Source organism: Pan troglodytes, chromosome X, assembly GCF_028858775.2.
Source record: "Pan troglodytes isolate AG18354 chromosome X, NHGRI_mPanTro3-v2.0_pri, whole genome shotgun sequence".
Lineage (NCBI taxonomy): Eukaryota > Metazoa > Chordata > Mammalia > Primates > Hominidae > Pan > Pan troglodytes.
Window position 1 is genome coordinate 66,294,592 of NC_072421.2, and position 23,289 is coordinate 66,317,880.

The following is a 23,289-nucleotide window of genomic DNA, read 5'->3' on the forward strand; positions in this document are numbered from 1 at the left end:
CCCCTTGTGCTTCCTAGGTGAGGCGATTCCCCACCCTGCTTCAGCTCACCCCCCGTGGGCTGTACCCACTGTCTAACCAGTCCCAATGAGATGAACTGGGTACCTCAGTTGGAAATGCACAAATCACCTGCCTTCTGTATTGATCTTGCTGGGAGCTGCAGACCGGAGCTGTTCCTATTCGGCCATCTTGCCAGCCACCTCCTGTTATTTTTCTTTAAAGAGATGGGGTTTCACTCTGTCATTCAGTCTGGAGTGGAGTGGTGCAACCGTAACATACTGCAGCCTTGAACTCTTGGCTTCAAGCAGTTCTCCCACCTCAGCCTCCCGGGTAGCCGAGATTACAGGCATAAGCTGTAGCACCCAGCGAGAGGAATGATTCTTTTTTGTTTGTTTGTTTGTTTGTTTTTTGAGACTGGGTCTTGCTCTGTCACCCAGGCTGGAGTGCAGTGGCGCCATCTTGGCTCACTGCAACCTCCGCCTCTTGAGTTCAAACAATTATCCTGCCTCAGCCACCCGAGTAGCTGGGATTACAGGTGCCCGCCACCACACCTGGCTAATTTTTGTATTTTTATTAGAGATGGGGTTTCACCATGTTGGCCAAGCTGGTCTCGAACTCCTGACCTCTGGTGATCCGCCTGCCTTTGCCTCCCAAAGTGCTGGAATTACAGGCATGAGCCACTGTGCCTGGTCAGAAGGGTGATTCTTGATGAGTAAAACGATGATTAGGTTTTTCTTAGATAGACAAGGGAGGGATGGCGTTTAAAAGAGCTGATAATTTCAGAAGCACAGTTAGCTCAAAAAGCAGAGCAGCACGAGGCCGTTTACCATAGGAACAAATAACCTTACACATCTTTGTAAGCCTTTTCAGTACAGTTCAATAACTTTTCCAGAAAAGGGTAAAAAACTCCTTTTAGAAAGATTTCCATCCAAAATGGTTTAGTACTTGAAATAAGTCCTCGGCCTCGGCTCTCTGAAAAACTATGTTGCAGAATGCCTTTATCTCTGAGGATCACCAGTATAACTAAACTTTTAGTGTAATTCTGTGTTCTAGATGATGCCAAGCTCATGAATGTTTAGTAAATGTTAATAGTTGTGACAATATTACTGTATTAAACATTCCTTTTTGTTTTATCTTGTTTTGTTTAGCCTCCACAGCTTTCCTTGCTGATAGCCAGCCTCCAAACCGCAGAGCCCTAGCTGTTTATCCTGTTTTCCTGTTTTACTTTGTCATCAGTTGGATGATTCTCACCTTTACTCCTCAGTAAATCAGGAATGGGAAATTAAAAACCAGTGAATTGAAAGCACATCTGAAAGATGCAATTCACCATGGAGCTTTGTCTCTGGCCCTTATTTGTCTAATTTTGGAGGTATTTGATAACTGAGTAGGTGAGGAGATTAAAAGGGAGCCATATAGCACTGTCACCCCTTATTTGAGGAACTGATGTTTGAAAGGCTGTTCTTTTCTCTCTTAATGTCATTTCTTTAAAAATACATGTGCATACTACACACAGTATATAATGCCTCCTTAAGGCATGATGGAGTCACCGTGGTCCATTTGGGTGACAACCAGTGACTTGGGAAGCACATAGATACATCTTACAAGTTGAATAGAGTTGATAACTATTTTCAGTTTTGAGAATACCAGTTCAGGTGCAGCTCTTAAACACATTGCCTTATGACTATTAGAATATGCCTCTCTTTTCATAAATAAAAATACATGGTCTATATCCATTTTCTTTTATTTCTCTCTCTTAAGCTTAAAAAGGCAATGAGAGAGGTTAGGAGTGGGTTCATACACGGAGAATGAGAAAACATGCATTAACCAATATTCAGATTTTGATCAGAGGAAATTCTACACTTGTTGCAAAAAAAAAAAAAAATAGCAAAGGGCCTCTAAAGAATCAGCCTCTTTGGTCCCTTTGTGCAGTCACCTTTTTGCCATGTTTAACAGCATCTTGGTTGGCACTCTAGTCTTAATCTTGCTCCTTAACTTTGAATATGCAGTCTAAAATGTCAGTAGTCAACATGTCATTTTCCTTTGAAATTCTGAATATTCCAGTGCTGGAACTTATCCAGAAAGAAGACCTCAGAAACTTAGATTGGTAGATCTCTAGTGCATATTATCATGTGGGCACCTTCTCTTAGGGTGGAATGAGGCAGTCTGGATGCAGCATAGTTAAAAGGAGCTGTTTAATATTCTCTGTAGTCTGGCCTCTTAACTAGAAAGTAAAGCTAAATCAGAAGCCTGTATTTAACCATGTGAACAGGGAGGGATTTAGTGTTCTGATGGCTGATTAATAGAACAGCTAGATACTTAGAGCATGACGTGGGATGGGATGAGTTTACAGCTGCTGCCTTTTCATGGTGAGCTTAGCAGTTTTCTCATTAGATGTGTTTTTTTGGGTTGGGGAATAGCAATTTATTTTATTGATTTTAGACTTTATCAAGCTAATTAGCTCCCCTTTAGATAAGTACATGTTGCACATGTGCACCTACTTGTACTCTCAGATATTTATGCACACAAGTGTGAAGGTTTTTCAGGGAGCAGAGCATCTGGGACAGGCTGATTCTGAGCTAAACAGGGCTCCTTTAAGGCAATATGAACTGTTGCCTTCTATAAATTGCACATTGAGGACCTCTAATAGACAAAGATTAGGTGTCAGGCAGAAAACACTCATTGTAAATATACTATAAGTTGATAAACATAGGACTTTCTTATTCCCCAGTTTTTCTTTATCATATAATTTAAATATTTATTCATTTTGTATTTAAAGACTACCTACACATAGATATATGATTCCAAAATCATACTTTCTCCATCCCCACATTAGCCAAGTGAATACAGGGCCAAATGGGTTCTTGGAATGATAATAACAAAGCATTACAAAGTGGGTCCCCTTGGTTCCAGCCTTGTCCAGAGTTTTTGGTTATATATTTCTATTTATTACAATTTACCTTTTAAATTGTAAAATAAACCTTTGTGTGGACAGAGCCAATGTTTCAATCTTGAATGAGTAAAGAAAATACTTTGGAACTGATCCTCATTTTGAAATTGGTTCTAAATTATTATCCATTTCCAATGTCTGAAATTCTCTTACTTCCTGCTAAAACTCTCTTTCTGCCAAAGTTGTTTCGTAATCTGTCTCAATGACTATAATGTAAAATTAAAGAAGTAACCATGCTTCTCAAGGGGGAATTAAAAGTGTTTATTGAATTTTACTCAGGCTAATTGTTTGGTCAGAAATTCCTAAGGCCACAGCTTTGGGGGGTTCGTGTAGATGTACATGGTGGGTGGGTTATAAATATTGGGACTTAAGGCAGCTTGTTCTATGTATTTATCTTTGCTCTTGGGTGACTTAGGGAATGATTTTATTTGATCTAACCTTCTTTCTGTTTGCCCCGAGAATACTCGCCAGTGGCGCTTGCAGTTGTAGCATTTACCCCAAGATAACTTTGCCTACGAAATATTTCGCTTTTATTATTTTCACATCATTCTAGTATATGGACTTTGGAAACAAAAGACATTGTTCTATTTATAGCATTCTTTTTTTTTTTTTAGTAGCGGTATTTCCATTTACAAAATATAGTAACTCTTGATTACTGAAAATGTCAAATCCTAGAAAACGTAGCATGCCTATACATGATGTTAACATCATTCTCGAACAGTTGTTGGCCGAAGATTCATTTGATGAATCCAATTTTTTTGAAATAGACAATTCTGATGTTCTCTTTAGAAATAACTCAGTTTTTATCTTTTTTCACATTGAAAATCAGTTAGATTTGCTTAAGCCTCAAAGAGAATGTTTATGTAAATTAGCGCTGGCAATTTTTTTTTTTTCTAAACAGGAAAAGGGTTAAATGAAGGTTGATAAAATGGATGTTCAATTGTCTTTCTGAAAGTGAGTGGCTTGAAGGGATGAATAAATATTTTCTTAATATATTCAAAAAAGTGCATTGCTTTCTGTGATGGAAGTTAAGACCTAAACGTCTGGAAGTTGTAACCCTCAACACAGCTTTTCCTGATTTGCTGCAAAGGCACATAGCTGATTATAGAAGTGAAGACGGCAAGGACGGGGACTCCAACAAAGGAAACCCTGTTGCAGGATTTGGGAACTTTCATGCTTCAGATGAAATTCAGGCATGTGAGCATCACTGCAGAATGTGGTGCATCATTGCCATCATGAGTAATCACTTGCTGCTCCTACTTCTGAGACCAAGACTCTTTTGTCATATTCTTTAGCAATAGGACGGGTAAAGACTGGATTTAATCGCTGTTCAGAGTATAAAAACTCAATTGATTCCAACATATCTGAATGTGCAGTAAAGTCTTAAAAGTCAACCGTTAATCATTAAGTCTTTTGCCTCCAAAGTCTTTTGCCTCTGAAGAGTTTTATTACATGAGTTGATTTTGATATTTTCATTTTGGTGGGGTTTTCCTGTTGTTGGGCAAGGTGGGGTCACAGGACATGGGACTAGTAAGCATTTTACTGTTTACTATATTTGTCTTTTTATAAACAGTATCTCCCAAAATGTGATTAGAAGGCTACCAAGCCTGTATTTGGACATTTAATTGTGTGCTTTATATAATGTAACTACTAACAGTATTTGGACTGCCTGTTCATTCCTGGAGACAAAAATGAAAATCTGTCAGTTCAAGTTCTTGGGTAACATCAAGTCATTAGAATTTATCTAAAGCTTACCATGATTTGATAAGACATCCATTGCATGCAGCTGTTTTAGCTCAGTGCAAAACACTGAAATTGTGATTCTTAGACTGTTTCTGAGACATTTGGATGGAAATAAATGTATAAATGTTAATTCATGTATATAAATTAGAAACACTTTTCTAGATTCTGTAGGCTTTTGTTAAAAATAGAGAATTTCTTGGGGTTTACTTAGGCCACAGAATGGCCAAATAATAATAATGACAATGATATTACTAATAATAATAGCTAACCTTTATTTGGCACTTACTGTGTGCCAGGCACTATTCTATTTTTTTAAGAATTTTTAAAATAACAGCTTTATTGAAATACACTTTACCATAAACTTCACCTTTTTATTTTTTATTTTTATGAGACAGGGACTCACCCAGGCTGGAGTGCAGTGGAGCAGTCATGGCACACTGTAGCCTCGACCTCCCTGGGCTCAAGCAATCCTCCCACTTCAGTGTACCGAGTAGTTGGGACTACAGGCATGCGTCACTACACCTAATTGGCTAATTTTTGTAGTTTTTGTAGAGATAGGGTTTCGCCATGTTGCCTAGGCTGGTCTTGAATTCCTGGGCTCAAGCGATCCGCCTGCTTTGGCCTCCCAAAACAGTGGGATTGCAGGCGTGAGCCACCATGCCTGGCTGAAATTCACCTTTTAAGATGTACAATTCAGTGGTTTTTAGTATATTCACACACAAAATTGCACAACTATCACTACCATCTAATTTTAGATCATTTTGTAACTTCACCAAGAAACCCCAGGTCTGTCAGCAGTCAGTTCCATTCCCCCTTCATCCCAGCCTCTGGCAACCACTAATCTGCTTTCTGTCACTATTGATTTGGCCAGACACTATTCTTCTGTGCTTCTCATGCATCTCCTGTAATACCAGTGCTACAATTCTCATTTTATGTGGAAAATTGAGGCACTGAGAGGTTAAGTAAATTGCCCACGGTCACACAGTAATTTGATTTACAACAGTAATAACACATTAGATGAGAACACAGTAGGACACAATTTTGAATTCCATTTTTATGTACCTGAAATGAATACACCCCTCCCCCAAGGTATTTTCCCTATTGTTAGCCTTTGTACCCTAGAACTGACTGGATGTAGATAACATTTGTTTTCAGAGTAATGGAACACTGTATCAGCAGCATCTGAGAACATAAGAACAGTTGGACATTGGAAAGAGTTAGGTTTGTTGCCCTCATCCCTCCTTGAACCTCTTTTCTCTCCCACTTCCACCACCACCACACATATATACCCCTTTTTCTCAGTCTTAAGCATCAAACAATTTCTGCCTCTTTCTTTTTAATTCTCCCAGAGGGATGGTTAATGCATCACAATTTAACTTGTCTATTCAGGTATTAATAGTCAAGGGATGCATCTGGTTGCTTATAGTACCAGTTATATTCCTAGGACCTTAGAGAGCAGTAGTGTGAGAATAGAATGCCTTTCTATTTGGGTTAAACTATGTGGGAGGAAAAAGTAACAGAGTAAAGGCTTTGCCTTAATGAAGTCAAGTGTTCTGCCTGGTGGGAAGTGGCCACACGCTGCACTGCGCTGCTCTTGTTTACTCTGTTCTTTCAGAGCCTTTGTACTTTGCCATCACTGCTAGTAATTTCTTGGTCCTTTTCAATACTCCATTTTAATCTTGATTTTTTTCTATAAATAATAAATCTGTGAACAATCTGTAAAAAGATTTGTGACTATTAAATGTGCAACTAAAAACACTGGAAAAAGAGAATTTGTGTGTGCCTATTCTTGTACTGAAGGCACAGAGATTTGCTACATACTGATTTCAGATATATTGTCATCCGACAATATTGAATGCTTTGTAAATTGGGCAGGGAGCAAGTAAGAAAGGGAAGTCACATTTATTGAGCAAATGCTGTATACCATGCCAGGCACTTTATTAGTTGCTTTACAAACAGTATCTCTGATTGACAGCAGCCTTTTGAGATCAGAGGCGTTATCCTTAAAGTTGGATCTGGCTGGGTTTCGAGGCTCACACCTATAATCCCAGTGCTTTGGGAGCCCGAGGAGGCAGGATCTCTTGAGCCTAGGAGTTCAAGACCAGCCTGGGCAACATAGGGAGACTCTTTCTTTAAAAAAAAAAAAAAGCCAGACTTGGTCTTGTGTGCCTGTAGTCCCAGCTACTCGGGAGGCTGGGGCGGGAAGATTGCTTGAGCTCAGGAGTTCGAAGATGCTGTGAGGTACAATGGTGCAACTCCAGCCTGGGTGGCAGGCTGAGACCCTGTGTCAAAATAAATAAATAAATAAAAATTTTAAAAAGTTGAGAGATCCGAGACTCAGGTTAAATTGCCCAGAGTCACATAGTGAATGGTGCAACCAGAATTCAAACTCAGGTTTTATGACTGCATGGCCTTTTTTTTTTTCTATATTGGTTCTTTGCCAAATTAAAACCATACCTACCCACTTAAATGAAGCTAAGCTGGGCCAATCAGGCAATTTAGGAGCTTGGTGAGAAAAACTGGGTTTTCAGCTTTCTGCTGGGGACTATACCTGTTCCCGCTCTTGACTTATAAACTACTTGGGTAAACAAAATTCCGCATAGCCCTACACACATAATAGTTGAAAAATGTCATGGCTTTTATTTTTGGTACCAAATAAAAGAGCAGAGTGATCAGTAAAAACAAGAAGTCTGTGAAGTATTGAGAGAATGTGTATCATCCAAGAGAAGAGAAAGGGCATTCCCAATGGTAGAGAATACTTAGGAGCAAAGATAAGAGGAAAAAAGCAGGTCTGTCTGTACAGCTGTTCACATGCACATGTGAGAGTGTGGCACCTTGTTCTGTACGTAATCACAATGCATTGTGACACTTCATTTTCCTAGCTGCCTTTATTTTACATCACTGTGCAAAGTAGATAAAGCTGATTATCTTATAGCTAAAGAAATAGGCTCAGAGAAGTATGTCCTGGGTTATAAAGTCAGTCTCAAGAATGCAATTGGTTGTTCCTCATGTTAATCCAATCTTTCATTTTCTAATGAGAATGCAAAAGTTGAAGTGAATTCAACTGAATTGGGAAATGGAAGAAATTAGTTGGCTAAGATGAGACCAAATTATTGAGAGTAGGTATTGAAAACCAGGGAATTGTGAAGTTAGGTCTTACTGTGGTGGGAAATAGGGTGACTTCAAGGGGAATATCTTGATGAAAGTGACCTCAAAGGAATAAATGGGAACATGGTGGGAAATTGGATTGGGAGGAAGGTAGAGGGAAGAAAAGAGTGTGAATATATTTCTAAGCTGTAAGTCTGAAGTCGGGAAGAATGGCGGGCTAACAGTTGTGGAGGTACTGACTTTGGCTGTCACAGTGGTGATATTCTACAGACCACTGAAAATAGGTGCCTGGAGGGTAGTATTATAGAAGTCATTGCTATAAATATAAATTTGAGCTTACAGATGTGATGAATATTGAGAGAACACTGTCCCAGGCACAGTCTTGATGACAACCACAGTGCTGGATGATAGGCCTATGAAAAGGAGCCAGAAAGATGAGGAGGAGGAAGTTATGAAGCTAACACTTACCTACCATGGATTTTCACATTGCTATCTTCATCTAACACTAACCCTGTGAGATCATTCCCTCCATTTTTTTCAGAAGAGGAAGAAGTTTGGATTCAATACCTTGCCCACAGTAAGTGGCAGAGGTGGAATGTGAATACAGGTCTGTCTGAACTCCAAAGCCTTGGTGCTTTCTGCTCTGCTGTTACCACCATGCCCGATTAATTTTTGTATTTTTTGTAGAGATGGGGTTTCGCCAGGTTGCCCATGCCAATCTTGGACTCCTGAGCTCAAGCGATCCACCCATCTCAGCCTCCCAAATTGCTGGGATTACAGGCATGAGCCACCACACAGCCAAATGTTTTATTTATTTAAGTAAAAACATGGAAGTGTTGATGAATGTGTGTGTCGTCCTTCTGCAGGGGCCATGCTAATATTCTCCCTATCGTTCCAATTTTAGTATATATGCTGCCTAAGTAAGCACTCCAAAAGTATTGATAGGTAGGAGATGGAGGCTCCTAGTATTTGTTCCTTATTCGTAGATTCAGATCAGGCACAGAACATTAGAGATTAAAAGAATGTTATCGATAATTGGTTCAATTTGCTCATTTTACCAATGAAAAACTGAGGCTCAGAGAGGGAAAGTCATTTACCCAATGTTGTTCAAAGGAACCAGACTAAAACTTAGTTTTTTTCATTTCTGGTTCACTGCTTTTTCTACTATGTGAGAGTACAGTAGCTAAAAGGGTGACAACCTAATGCAGGTTAAAAAAACAAACAAACAAAAAAAAACAAATCCACAATTTTTTTTTTTTTTGAGATGGAGTCAGAAATACAATCCAGGGTAGTGGGGCTGGTGCTATAGCTTCAGAACCAAGAGTGGGAATGTGTTCCCTTCCAGCTATGGTCCAGATGCCAACCTGCTCTCATCCAAACTTCTCGAAAAAGCTTGTCTACATTCATGTTCACTTCTCAACCAACTGCAGTCTGGCTTCATGCCCATGTCATGAACATTCTCAGAGAGTGACTACTCTCACTAAAATTGCTAAGTCCTTACCTTACTCTACTGCACTGATGCTGTTGTAAACTCCTATTCCTCCTGGAAACATTTTTCTTTCTTGTCTTCCATGACAGCTAACTCCCTTGATTGTCAAAATAGTCTATTTCTTCTTAAAGAACTCCTCTTCTTCCACCTGCCCCTTGAAACTGAGTGTTTTCTCTGCCTTCCGCTCTTTTCAATCTACAAATTCTCCCTAGATATAAAAATTCACTCTCATAATTTCACCTACCATTCAAACTGTTATTTTTTTTAATTTCTCCCCAGCATGCATTTTCATCTTCTTTCTAGTTGCTTTGGAGAATTCCTCCCTTACTAGATTGACCTAGACTGAGCCACGTTACCACCTTTCCTTGATCACAGTGATTAAGTAATGAATACTTAAGCCAAGATGGGCCATTCAGAGGCCTTTCCAGGTTTTTTTCTGCTAGACCTAAGAAGCCAGACTGTCTTCCTTTTGTATTATGAGTTGTAAAGATGCAAGCCTGGGGTGGTCAGTGGCCAACTTTTTCATCACAATAGTAGAAGAGAATGAGTGTATCACAGGAAGAGAAGCTGGCACTGAGGGAAGCTTCATGAGGTTTGAGCCTGAGTCCAGCTGTGCCTGAAGGCAGTGAGCTCCATCCTCAGATGGATGAGCCAATAAGTCAGCTTGAGGAGTTCTGATGACTCCAGAATCTCCAGTTTATGACTCTGACGTGTGATTTCTAGAATGATACAGAAATAATTGCTGGACCGTCACTTGAATGTCTCATTGCTTTTTAAACTCGTCATGTCTCAACTAGACTGGGCAGGTCCCCCAAACCCTGCTCCTCCTATGTTCCTTATTTTGGAGAACCACTACTATACCTAGTTACCCAAGTCAGTAATCTGATAATTGCCCTTAATGCCCCCTTCACTTTCTTATATCCATTCAGTCACCAGTCCTGCTAATTTTACCCAACAAACATTTCTCAACTCCATATCTTACTCTGTATCCCCACTGTCACGGTTTGGTTCAGGTTCTCATCTCTTTTTTGGCCTATAGAAACAACTACGTAGGTAATCTGCTTCCATGTTGCCCTGCTCAAATCCATTTCTCATACTGTTGTCAGAGTGACATACTTCAAGTGTATATTTGACCCTCTCTTCAGTTTAAATTGCCCTACTGCCTTTGTGTCCGGAGTTGGTTCCTTCCGGTGGGTTCGTGGTCTCGCTGACTTCAAGAATGAAGCTGTAGACCTTCTCACTGAGTGTTACAGCTCTTAAAGGTGGCATGGACCCAAACAGTGAGCAGCAGCAAGATTTACTGTGAAGAGCAAAAGAACAAAGCTTCCACCTCATGGAAGGGGACCTGAGCAGGTTGCCACTGCTGGCTGGGGTGGCCAGCTTTTATTCCCTTGTCCCCGCCCATGTCTTGCTGATTGGTCCATTTTACAGAGTGCTGATTGGTCCATTTTGCAAACCTCTAGCTAGCTACAGAGTGCTGATTGGTGCGTTTTTACAGAGCACTGATTGGTGCATTTTACAAACCTCTTGTAAGACAGAAAAGTTCTCCAAGTCCCCAGTCGACCCAGGAAGTCCAGCTGGCTTCGCCTCTCACCTTCACATCTTCTTTGGGACAAAACTGAAGCTTCTTATGCCATTGATTGCAAGGCCTTCTGTCATCTGGCCCTAGCTTTCCTCTCTCCCAGCCTTGAATTCTGTACTCCTGCAACAATGAACTACTTGTTCCCAAGTGCTTGCTGTGCTACTTCTCACCTCCCTGCTGTCTCTCTGAAATGCCCTCCACACCCCACTTTTCCATTAAAAATTTTCCGGGCCTCACCTCATCCAGGAGACCAATTGTCCTCCTCGCTTTTCACCTCCTCTGCTATTTCACCTGGCTTAGGTTATTCTCTTCTGTGCCATCATAATACCATTCATTCATTTATTTAACAAATATTTACTGAGTGCCTATTAATAGTGAACAAGACAGAGTCCCCGCTTTCACGGAGTTGACATTTTCTTGCATTCTCTTGTGGTTAAGTTCACATCTGTTATTGTACTTAACTACACTATGTTAAATTATACTCACCTGTTTACTTGTCCATATCTCATACTAGATCATGATATATAAAAGGACAGGAATCATGTCTAATTCACCTCTTTGTCCTCAAAATCTAGCCCAAAACTTGGTACATAGTAGGCACAGTATTTGTTCAGTTAATTAGACTCAGAAGTGTCATTCTAGAAGACTAGCATAGTATTCTGTTTTGTTTTGCTATGACGGAATACCTGAGACTGGGTAATTTATAAAGAAAAGAGGTTTATTTAGCTCACCATTCTGCAGGCTGTACAAGCATGACACCAGGATCTGCTCTGCTTCTGGTGAGGCCTCAGGAAGCTTTTACTCATAGAGGAAGGTGTGTCACAAGGTGAGAGACAGAGCAAAAGAAAAGGAGAGAGGAACCAGGATCTTTTTTTTTTTTCTGTTTTTTTTGAGACGGAGTCTCATTCTGCCACCTAGGCTGGAGTGCAGTGGCACCATCTCAGCTCACTGCAACCTCTACCTCCTGGGTTCAAGTGATTCTGCCACCTCAGCCTTCCCAGTAGCTGGGACTACAGGCATGCACCAACATGCCTGGCTAATTTTTGTATTTTTAGTAGAGACAGGTTTTGCCATGTTGGCCAGGCTGGTCTTGAACTTCTGACTTCAGGTGATCCACTCTCACCCTCTCCTCGGCCTCCTAAAGTGCTGGGATTACAGGCATGAGCCACCATGCCCAGCCTTCTTCTTCTTCTTTTTTTTTTTTGAGACAGAGTCTCACTTGCTGTGTCACCCAGGCTAAGTGCAGTGGTGCAATCATGGTTCACAGCAGCCTTAACTTCCCAGGCTCAAGCAATCCTCCCATCTCAGCCTCCAAGTAGCTGGGACTGCAGGCATATGCCACCATATGCCACCATGGCTAATTAAAAAAAAAAACTGTAGAGATGGGGGGGGGGTCCCACTATGTTGCCCAGGCTGGTCTCGAACTCCTGGACGTAAGTGATCCTCCTGCCTCCAGCTCCCAAAGAGTTGGGATTACAGGCATGGGCTATTGTGCCTGGTTGCCAGGCTTTTTTTTTTTTTTTTTTTTTTTTTTTTTTAACAACCAGGTCTCATGTGAACTAATAGAATGAGAACTCACTCATTATCGAGAGGAAGACACCAAGCCATTCATAAGGATCTGTCCCCATGACCCAAAAACCTCCCACCAGGCCCCACCTCCAAAGTTTGGGGTCACATTTCAACATGAGATTTGGAGGGGACAAACATCCAAATTATATCAACTAGGTAGAAGGGATATTGGAGGTTTGATCTCTGGGGAACAGGGGAAGATAGACAGGTAAAGAGATACATTTAACTACAGTGTGGAAAACACTTTAAAGAGGTATGGCCAAAGGCTGTGAGAGCCCAAGGATGGAGCATTTTTATCTAATGTGTTGAGGTGAAGATGGTAGGCCATGAAGCCATTCACTCTGTATGTTGGCACTCTTCTCTGGGAAAGGAGAAGCCTGCTTCTCTGCTGACAAGGGAGAAACCATGCTCTAGATATTTAGTGTATGCTTTCACTGAGTCCTTCATATTAGCCCTGCAAGATATATATTATTAGCACCATTTTACAAACAAGGAAGCAGAGACTCAGAGGTGAAATGACTCACCAAGGCCGCACAGCTAGTAAGTGGCAGGGCTGGGACTTGAACTCAATCTGATTCTAGAGAATGCATTCAATTAGAATCAGCTGAATATAGGCTGCATGTAACAGAAGAATCCAAAACAAGCGTGGCTTAAATAAAATAGAGGCTTATTTCTCTCTCATATAAAATAGTCTAAAGGTGGGAGGTCCAGAGCTGGTATGGTGGTCTTCTGGTCATTTGGGACCTAAGAAGATCCAAATTCCTGGTCCCACCATCTTCATTATTAGTTTCCTTTCTGATGGTCCAAGATGGCTGTGAGAGGCCAATTCATTATACCTACCTGCCAGGCAGCAGTTAGAAGTAGGGGAAGACAAAAGGGCAGTTTTTTTCCGGCCAAGTTAGCTCCCCTTAAGCTATTTCTTAGAAGTTAAACACAGCACTTCTACTTACATGTCATTGCTAGGGAGCTTAGTCGCATGGACATGTCTAGCTGTGGGGGAGGGAGGAAAGGGGGCTGAGAAATGTACTCTTTTAGCTCCATGCATTGCTAACCCAAATAAACTTGGAGTATTGCTATTAAAGAAGGGAGACTTGATACTGAGTACAGCAAGCACTCTGTTATAATTGTGTGAATAAATTTAAAGATAGTTTACATACAGTAAGTACTCATTTTTAAATGTACAGGCTAATGAGTTTTGATAACTGTTAACAGTCATGTAAGATGTTGAATATTTTCACCACCATATCCATGATATTGAATATTTTTGTTTTTAAAAGGTCTTTTGTGTCCCTTTGTAATCAATCTCTTCCAATCCCTGGCCTCAGGTATTTAGTTATCTGCTTTCTGTCACTTTAGATCAGTTCTTCCTGTTTTAGAATTTCATGTGGTCTTTTATGTCTGATTTATTTCACTCTGCATGTTCTTGCGGCCAATCCTTGTTGTGTGTATCAGTAGTCTATTCTTTTTTATTGCCGAGTAGCGTCTCGTTATATGAATCTGTTAATGGATGTTTCATCTGTGTTCTAAAATTCATCCCACATTCTCAGCAAACCCACACTTCCCATGAGCTGCTCCCTGCAGTGACTAAGTTGGATAGGCATACTGACAGGCCCATTCCTGGGATAACGGGGCTACTCTGATGGGTGATTTTGGTTTTAAGGATTCTTCAACAGCCTTGCTGCACTTTTGTTTCAGAACCGCACTGCAATCTGAGATGCTTCCATCCAACTTTTCTTCTTCCCTCTCTTCTTCACTCGGGATCAGACCTACATGATGGTCTGATGGCTCTCCCAATCTCCCTTAGCTTCCCACTCATCTTCTCTCACAAGATTTTCCTTAATACATTTCTTGCATATTAAAGCCACTCTTGACGTCTACTTTTCAGAGGACACAGACTAACACGGATTATTTCCAGTGTTGTTACAGAAATGAGCATGAATCTGCCCACCTGGGGCAGCAAAGCCAAACATTGAGATTTGCACCAAGAGAAAGTGAGGCATTTATTACAGGGAGCCAAGCAAGGGGAATTGGGCAGCTCATGCTTAAGACTCAAACTCCCAGTGGCTTGCATGTAAGGGTTTTTAAAGATGGGGAGGCAGAGGTTACAGGAAAAGTCACAAATCAATACATGGAGATTATACACTGGTTTGGCCTAAAAAGGCGGCACATGTAAAAGTGGGGGGCCCGTAGATCATAGGTGGATTCAAAGGTTTTCTTCTTCATTTTTTTTTTTTTTGAGACAGAGTCTTGCTCTGTCACCCAGGCTGGAGTGCAATGGTGTGATCTTGGCTCACTGCAACCGCCACTTCCCAGGTTCAAGCAATTCTCCTGCCTCAGCCTCCCGAGTAGCTGGGAGTACAGGTGTGTGCCACCACGCCCAGCTAATTTTTGTATTTTTAGTAGAGACGGGGTTTCACCATGTCATTCAGGTTGGTCTCGAACTCCTGGCCTCAGCCTCCTGAAGTGCTGGGATTACAGGCAGGAGCTACTGCGCCCAGCCCAAAGATTTTCTGATTTGTGATTGGTCAAGGTTTTCTTAGCAGAAAAGACAACATTTTCCATTTGTTGGGGGTTCAGGTTTCTGAAAAACAACTCAGGGACATATGTTAAGATTTTATCTTTAGTTTCTATAGGGAACCAAATATTCTGTGGCTCTAACTTCCTTGGCTATTATTACCTTCTTGCTTATCAGGTTGCTTATTTATTTTTCAAGGCTAGCCAGGTGCCTGGAATTTCACTTGAAGGAACACAAGGTTTTACTTTATTTTCATTCTTGGGAAACCCAGCAGGCCCACAAGAAGGGTCCCTGGCTCTGTCTCTGTTTGGCCATTATGAATAATGCAGCTATGAACATTCTTGTTCAAGACTTTTTGTGGGCTGTGCTTTCATTTCTCTTGGGTAGATACCTAGGAAGGGAACTGCTGAGTCACATGGTAAGTGTATATTTAACTTTGTAAAAATTTGCCAAATAGTCTTCCCAAGTAGTTATACCCATTTACACTCCTACTAGCAGTGTTTGAGAGATCCATTGCTCTACATCCTCACCAATACTTGATATTTATAATTTTATAAACTTAGGCTGGGTATGGTGGCTTATGCCTATAGTCCTAGCACTTTGGGAGGCTGAGGCAGGAGGATCACTTGAGACCAGGAGTTCAAGGCCGGCCTGGCAACATAGTGAAGAATAATAGGCTTGTGTATGAATGACTGTTAAGTAAATGGAGATATAAATGAACAAACATATAATTAAGACTCTCAAAGTAAAAATAAATGCAATTATGTATTCAGATTGTTCTTTATTTTTGTTTTGACAAGGTCTTGCTCTGTCACCCAGGCTGGAGTATAGCGGCGTGATCTTGGCTCACTTCAGCCTTGACCTCCCAGGCTGGAGCCATCCTCCCACCTCAGCTTCCCAAGTAGTTGGGACAACTGTCATGCACCACTATGCCTGGCTATTTTTTAAGCTGGAAACCATCATTCTCAGCAAACTATCGCAAGGACAAAAAAACCAAACACCACATGTTCTCACTCATAGGTGGGAATTGAACAATGAGAACACATGGACACAGGAAGGGGAACATCACACACCGGGGCCTGTTGTGGGGTGGGGGGAGTGGGGAGGGATAGCATTAGGAGATATACCTAATGTAAATGACGAGTTAATGGGTGCAGCACACCAACATGGCACATGTATACATATGTAACAAACCTGCACGTTGTGCACATGTACCCTAAAACTTAAAGTATAATAAAAAAAAGAAGAAGAAGAAAACCCTGAATCAAGATATCCCAAGGAATATCCCAATTAGATCTGACCTAAATATATGTCCTAATTCTATGGAAAACTCAACTACTAGCATATTAAAGAAAGATACAAACAAAAAAAATTTTTTTTTGTAGAGACAAAGTCTTATGTTGCTCAGGCTGGTCTTGAACTCCTGGGCTCAAGCAATCCTCTTGCCTCAGCCTCCCAAAGTGCTGGGATTACAGGTGCGAGCCACTGCACCCGGCCAGCTTGTTCTTAATAAACATTTGTCAAATTGGGTAAAAATGCAGCTGCCTTAGAAAACGGTTTGGTAGTTCCTCAAAAACTTAAACATAGAATTACCATGTAACCCAGCAATTCCACTCCTAGGTATGACCAAAAGTATTGAAAACAGGTACTCAAACAAATACTCATACACAAATGTTCACAGCTACTCAAAAGTACTGGTTCACACTACTCAAAAGGGGGAAACAACTCATCAACAGATGAATGGATAAACAAATTGTGCTATATACATGCAAATGGAATGGTACTTAGCCATAAAAAGGAATAGAGTACTGATACATGCTACCATGTGGATGAACCTCAAAACATTATGTGTAGTGAAAGAAGCCAGAAACAAAAGGTAACATATTGTAATATTCCATTTATATGAAATATCGAGAATAGGTAATTCTAAAGCTGTCTAAGAAGTGAAGAGCTAGTAATGTTTTATAGGAAATAGGTCCCTAATAGGACCAGAATCTGGAGACCTGCACTGCTCTGCCATGTCCCATTTTTTTGAAGCTTCCATCTGGATCCATGCAGAAATGCTGGAAAAATAAGCAACAAGTGGCCTGCAGATGAGGTGACAGCAAAACAACAACAACAAAATCCATAGTGTTTGATCTGTATTTGTTAATTTAGTATATTTAGGGAAGGTAGTTGGGGATTAAATGGAACTAATATTTATTCAGTGTCAACTATGTGTCAGGTACTGGGCTAAGCATTATACATTTATAATATCTTTAATTTATACAATATTTATAAACCTTTAGTTACATGTAACAGAAGCTCAACTAGCTTAAGAAAAAAAAAAAGTACTCATTTAACTAGGAAGTCCGAAGGGCTGGGTTAGCGTCAGGCACAACTGGATTCATGTGCTCAAACAATGTCATTGAGATTTGTGTGTTGGCCAGGCATAGTGGTTCATGCCTATAATCCCAGTATTTTGGAAGGCCAAGGCAGGAGGACCACTGGAGCCCAGGTGTTCAAGACCAGCCTAGGCAACATGGTGAAACCCCATCTCTACAAAAAGTCAAAAGATTAGCTGGGCGTAGTGGTACGTGCCTGTAGTCACAGCTACTTGGGAGGCTGAGGCAGGAGGATCACTTGAGCATGGGAGGTCCAGGCTGCAGTGAGCTGTGATTGCACCACTGCACTCCAGCCTGGGTGACAGAGCAAGACCCTGTCTTGAAAAAAAAAAAAAAAAGACTTGTGTGTCTGTGTGTCTTCTCTCTGTCAGCTTTAGGGGTTCATTCTCAGACTCTCTTCATGGTGTTGCAAATATAGCCGCCAGCTACTCATAATGTACATGGTCCTTAGAACTCAAATTATACTATCTGAAGCACAGGACCTTCTCTCTCACAGCAACAATCCTCTTCAAAGGTCTCTGATGAATCCTGCCTGGGAAATGTGTACTCACTTGGCTCACTATATCCAAGGGAATTGGAGTAATCAGATTGCTCGTTTTGGGTCGAGTGCCCCTCTCTGTGGTAGTGGAGATGAACTCCTACCGATTGATCACTGGTAGGAATCACATAGCGGAGGAGGGGCAGGTCCCAAGGGCAGGTCCCAAAAGGAAGAGATGTGAGGCATAATTTCATTGTCAAGTGGGCATATCATCCCCATTTCACAGAGAAAGAAACTGAGGTAAAATGCCGTTCTCTACATTACAGACCTAGAAGATTAGAGATCTGTGGGTTGGAAGAAGCAGCATGAAAAGTGGAAAAAGGTTTGGATTGTGGATCAGACAGACTGGGTTTCACCTGGCCTTGACCATTGACTATATACATATACAATTATGGGGAGTCAATTCCACTTAGTCTCATATTCCCCATATGTGAAATGGGAATAATGTCCCTAATTCTCAATTCATTGTGAGGATTAAGCGAAATATGTATGTGAAAGCACTTTGTAATAAAGTACTATATAAATTTAGGATGTATTATTTTCTCTAGTATATTTGACAATGGGAACAGATATTTTACTTTATGTGAATTATCGGTTTCATTTTCATACATATTCACATACAGTTAAATTGACTTTTTCTTTTTTGAGACAGATTCTCACTCTGCCACCCAGGCTGGAGTGCCATCTTGGCTCATTGCAACCTTCGCCTCCTAGGTTCAAGCGATTTTCCTGTCTTACCCTCCCGAGTAGCTGGGATTACAGATGTGCACCACCATGCCCGGCTATTTTTTATTTTTTTATTTTTAGTAGAGACAGGGTTTCGCCAGGTTGGCCAGGCTGGTTTCAAACTCCTGTCCTCAAGTGATCTGCCTGCTTCGGCCTCCCAGAGTACTGGGATTACAGGCATGAGCCACCATGCCAGGCCTAAAATTGACTTTTGACAGGGTGTACAGTTCTATAGGTTTTAACATAGAAATAAATTTGTTTAATCAGGATACAAAACACTTCTATTCACCAAAAAAAATCTCTGTAGTGCTATCCATTTATAGTCACATCCTCTCCCTACCCACTAAACACCGGCAACTGCTGGTTCTGAACCACTATGGTTTGTCTCTTAGAGAATACTATAGAAAGGGAATTATGTAGTATGTAACCTTTTGAGACTGACTTCTACCACTTAGTATTTAAGATTCATCCATGTTATTGGATGCAGCAAGAGGCCATTGTCCTAAGTGAATTAATGCAGAAACAGAAAAACAAATATGGCATATTTTCACTTATAAGTGGGAACTAAATATTGCATACACATCGATGTAAAGATGGCAACAAAAGACACTGGGGACTATTAGAGAGGAGAGGTAGGGAGTGGGGTAAGCATTGAAAAAATAACTATTGAGTACTATGTTCACTCTTTGGCTGATGGGTCCAGTTGAAGCCCAAACTTCAGCATCACGCAATATATCTATGTAACAAACCTGCACATGTATCCCAATTCTAAAAATGTTTAAGAGTCATCCATGTTTTTGTGTGAATGTATAGCTCATTCCTTTTTATTGGTGATTACCATCCCATTGTATGGATCTACCATTTTTGTTTATCCACTCACCAGTTAAAGGACATTTGTGTTGTTTCCTTTTCTGTGCTATTACGAATAGAATTGCTATGAATATTCCTGTTGAGTCTTGCGTGAATATATTTTCCCTAGGGTAATTACCAAGGAGTGGGATTGCTGAGTCATGTTGTAAATGTGCAGCTTACTTTCTAAGAAATTGCCAAGCTGTTTTCCAAAATGGCCATATAATTTCGTGTTCTGACCAGCAATGTGGGAGAATTCTAGTTGCTTTGCATCCTCAGCAGCATTCTGTATTGTCAGTATTTTAAAATTTCAGCTATTCTAATAAGTGTGTAGTGGCATCTCATAGTTACTTTGATTTACATTTCACTAATGGCTAGTGATGTTTAACATCTTTTCATGTGCTCATTTGCCATCCATATATCTTCTTCTGTGAAACATCTTTTCATGTCTAGCCCATTTCCTAATTGGATTGCTTGTACTTTTTCTGTTCAGTTTTGACAGTTCTTTATATGTTCTTCACGAAAGTCAATTGTCTGATGTGTAATTTACAAATATTATCTCCCAGTCTCTAGCTTGTCTTTTTACCCTTTCAACAATATCTCTTGCAGGGTAAAGATTTTTAGTTTTGATGAAGTCCAAATCATCATTTTTTATCAATCATGCTTTTTGTGTAATGTCTAAGAACTATTTGCATAACCACAGGTCATGAATATTTTATTTTTTCTGGTAAAAGTTGTATAGTTTTGTGTTTTATATTTAGATCAGTGGTTGTTAACCAGGTGCAATTTTGCCTGGGTCAGGAAGGATTTAGATGTATGGTACACTTTGAATTAATTTTGTGTAAGGTGTCACTTTTAGGTCAAGTTTCATTCTTTTGTATGTGAAGGTCCAGTTGTTCCAATACATTTGTTGAAAGGACTGCCCTTTCTCTGTAGAATTTGTCTTTATAACTTTATCAAAAATTAATTGGCCATATATGTTGTTATGTTATCTACTTCTAGACTCAATTTGGTTCCATTGATTTCTATGTCTATACTTTTGCTAATACAACCTAATCTTCTTGATTGTAACCCTGAAATTGGGAAGCGTGACCATGACCAGGTGTGATTTATCCCAAGAGTGCAAAGTTGGTTCAACATCCAAAAATCAATATAATACACCATTTTAATAGAATAAAAGTCAAAAAGCACATGATCGTCTAAATAGATACAGAAGGAGGATTTAAAAGTATGCAACATTCCTTCACCCAACAAATGGAAGGAATGTCCTCAACCAGATAAAGGGCATCTACAAAAAATCAACAACCAACATCTTACTAAATGACAAAAGATAGAATGCTTTTCCCCTGTGATCAGGAACCAGACAAGGACGTCTGCCATTGCCATTTGTATTCAATGTTGTGCTGGAGGTCCTATCCAGGACAATTGGGCAAGAAAAAGAAAAAAAAAAAAGGGATCCAAATTGGAAAGGAAGTAAACAATAAACTATCAACAAAAATCTATTGTATTAATAAAAATCTGTCCCTGCTAAGAAACGAGTTCAGATTGATGGTGGTGTTTAGTTCCTTTATATCTTTGATGATTTTCCACTGACTAGTGTTATCTTTTACTGAGAAGAGTGTTGATGGCACCAACTATAATTATAGTGCCTTCTATTTTTCACTTCAGATCTGTGCATTTTTGTTTCATGTATTTTGAAACCATGATTTTAGGTGCATATACATTTAAGATTGTTATGACTTCTTGGTGAGTGGACCCTTTTTTCATTACGAAATGTCTCTCTTTTTTCTTTGTAATGTTCTTTGCTCTGAAGTGTACCTTGTCTAATATTAATATAACTACTCCAGCTTTATTTTGATTCGTATTATATGGTATATCTATTTACTTTTAAAATCCCTATATCATTATATTCAAACTGAGTTTCTTTTAGCAAGCATTTCGTTGGGTCACATTATTATTTTTATCTATTCTGATGCTCTCCATCTTTTAATTGGTGTGTTTAGTATATTTACATCAGATGTAATTATTGACTTCTTTGGGTATAGGACTAGTATTTATTTCTTTTCTTCCTGTATTTTTCATGACTACGTTTTTCCTTTCTGCCTTCTGTTGAACATTTTTAGCATTCCATATTAATTTTACCATATCTATTTGCATTTTTAGCAATTGCTTGAGTGATTACAATATACAAACCTAACTTTTAACAGTGTATTTTTCAATAATATTTTACCACTTTAAGTGAAATCTAGAAACTTCATAATCTCATAGATTCCTTTCCCTTCTCTCATTTATGTTGTAGTTGCCTTATTAATTACAGGTACATAAACTGAAAACTCCATCATCAGGCTGGGCATAGTGGCTCACGCCTGTAATCACAGTGCTTTGGGAGGCCAAGGTGGGAGGATCACTTGAGCCTGGGGAGGTTGAGGCTACCATAAGCTGTGATCATACCACTGCACTCCAGCCTGGGCAATGGTGTGAGACCCTGTCTCAAAACAAACAAGCAAACAAACCTCCACCATCAGATAATGGTATAATTTTCTTTTCAAGTATGGAACATATTTTAAAGAACTCAATACAAGAATGATCTATTATTTTTACCCAGCTATTTACCACTTCTGTTGCTCTACCTTCATTTTTGGTGGTCCAAGTTTCTTTCTAGTATAATTTCACTTCTGTGTGAAAATGTTCCGTAGTAATTATTTTACAGCGTATCTGCTGGCAGTGAATTCTTAGGGATTTTTTAATCCAACAATGTTTTTATTGCAATTTTACTCCTGAAGAATATTTCAATCAGATATAGAATTCTAGGACAATAGATATTTACTGTTGTTCCACTTCCTTCTTGCCTTCCTAGTTTCTGATAAGAAATTCAGTCATTCTACCATTCTCAGCAAACTATCACAAGGACAAAAAACCAAACACTGCATGTTCTCACTCATAGGTGGGAATTGAACAATGAGAACACATGGACACAGGAAGGGGAACATCACACACAGGGGCCTGTTGTGGGGTGGGGCGAGGGGGGAAGGATAGCATTAGGAGATATACCTAATGTTAAATGACGAGTTAATGGGTGCAGCACACCAACATGGCACATGCATACATATGTAACAAACCTGCACGTTGTCCACATGTAACCTAAAACTTAAAGTATAATAATAAAAAAAAGAAATTCAGTCATTCTAATCATTATACCCCTCTAAGTAATACATTGATTTTGTCTGGTTACTTTTAAGATTTTTTTCTTTGTTTTAGTGTTCACCAGTTTGATTATTATGTGTCTGGGTATGTATTTCTTTTTTAAAATTTTTATTTCTTAACTTTTTTTTTGAGACAGGGTCTCACTCTGTTGCCCAGGCTGGAGTGCAGTGGTTTGAACATGGCTCACTGCAACCTCCACCTCCTGGGCTCAAGTGATCCTCTCACCTCAGCTTACCAAGTAGCTGGGATTACAGGCATGTGCCACCATGCCTGGCTAATTTTTGTAGTTTTTGTAGAGATGGGGTTTCACCATGTTACCCAGGCTTGTCTCGAACTCCTGGGCTTAAGAGATCTTCCCACCTCATCCTCCCAAAGTGGTGGGATTACAGGTGTGAGCCACTGCGCCCAGCCTGGGCATAGATTTCTTTGTGGTTATTCTGCTTGGGGGTTGATGAACCTCTTGAACTTATAGCTTTATGTCTTTCATCAAATTTGAGAAGTTTTCAGCTATTATTTTTCAAAATTATTTTCTGCATTTCCCTTTTTCTTTTTTCCTCCTCAGATTCTGAGGAATGTTAGGCCATTTGGTATTATCCTGCAGTTCCTCAAGGCTCTGTTAATTTTTTTACAATGTTTT

General features: G+C 39.9%; 1 protein-coding gene and 1 non-coding gene across 6 annotated transcripts in view; one reads left to right on the top strand and one right to left on the bottom strand.

The window, feature by feature from the left end:
• The window catches only part of YIPF6 (Yip1 domain family member 6), a 73,602-nt gene that overhangs the window by 31,895 nt on the left and 18,418 nt on the right, over positions 1–23,289 (top strand). For 2 of the 5 annotated variants that reach the window (XM_016943655.4, XM_063803873.1), the window contains exon 7: positions 1,147–4,339. The exons of 1 other annotated variant lie outside the window; for it this stretch is intronic. In XM_016943655.4, the coding sequence (XP_016799144.1) occupies positions 1,147–1,265 (119 nt within the window). In that variant the 3' untranslated portion in view covers positions 1,266–4,339. Of the gene's footprint in view, positions 1–1,146; positions 4,340–15,751; positions 17,674–23,289 lie in introns of those variants that run through there. 2 more of the 5 variants (XM_054676945.2, XM_054676946.2) reach the window with 2 other exon arrangements.
• LOC112207143 (U6 spliceosomal RNA) lies at positions 8,618–8,724 on the bottom strand. The gene has a single exon (XR_002941611.1). It is a non-coding gene; the product is annotated as a U6 spliceosomal RNA (small nuclear RNA).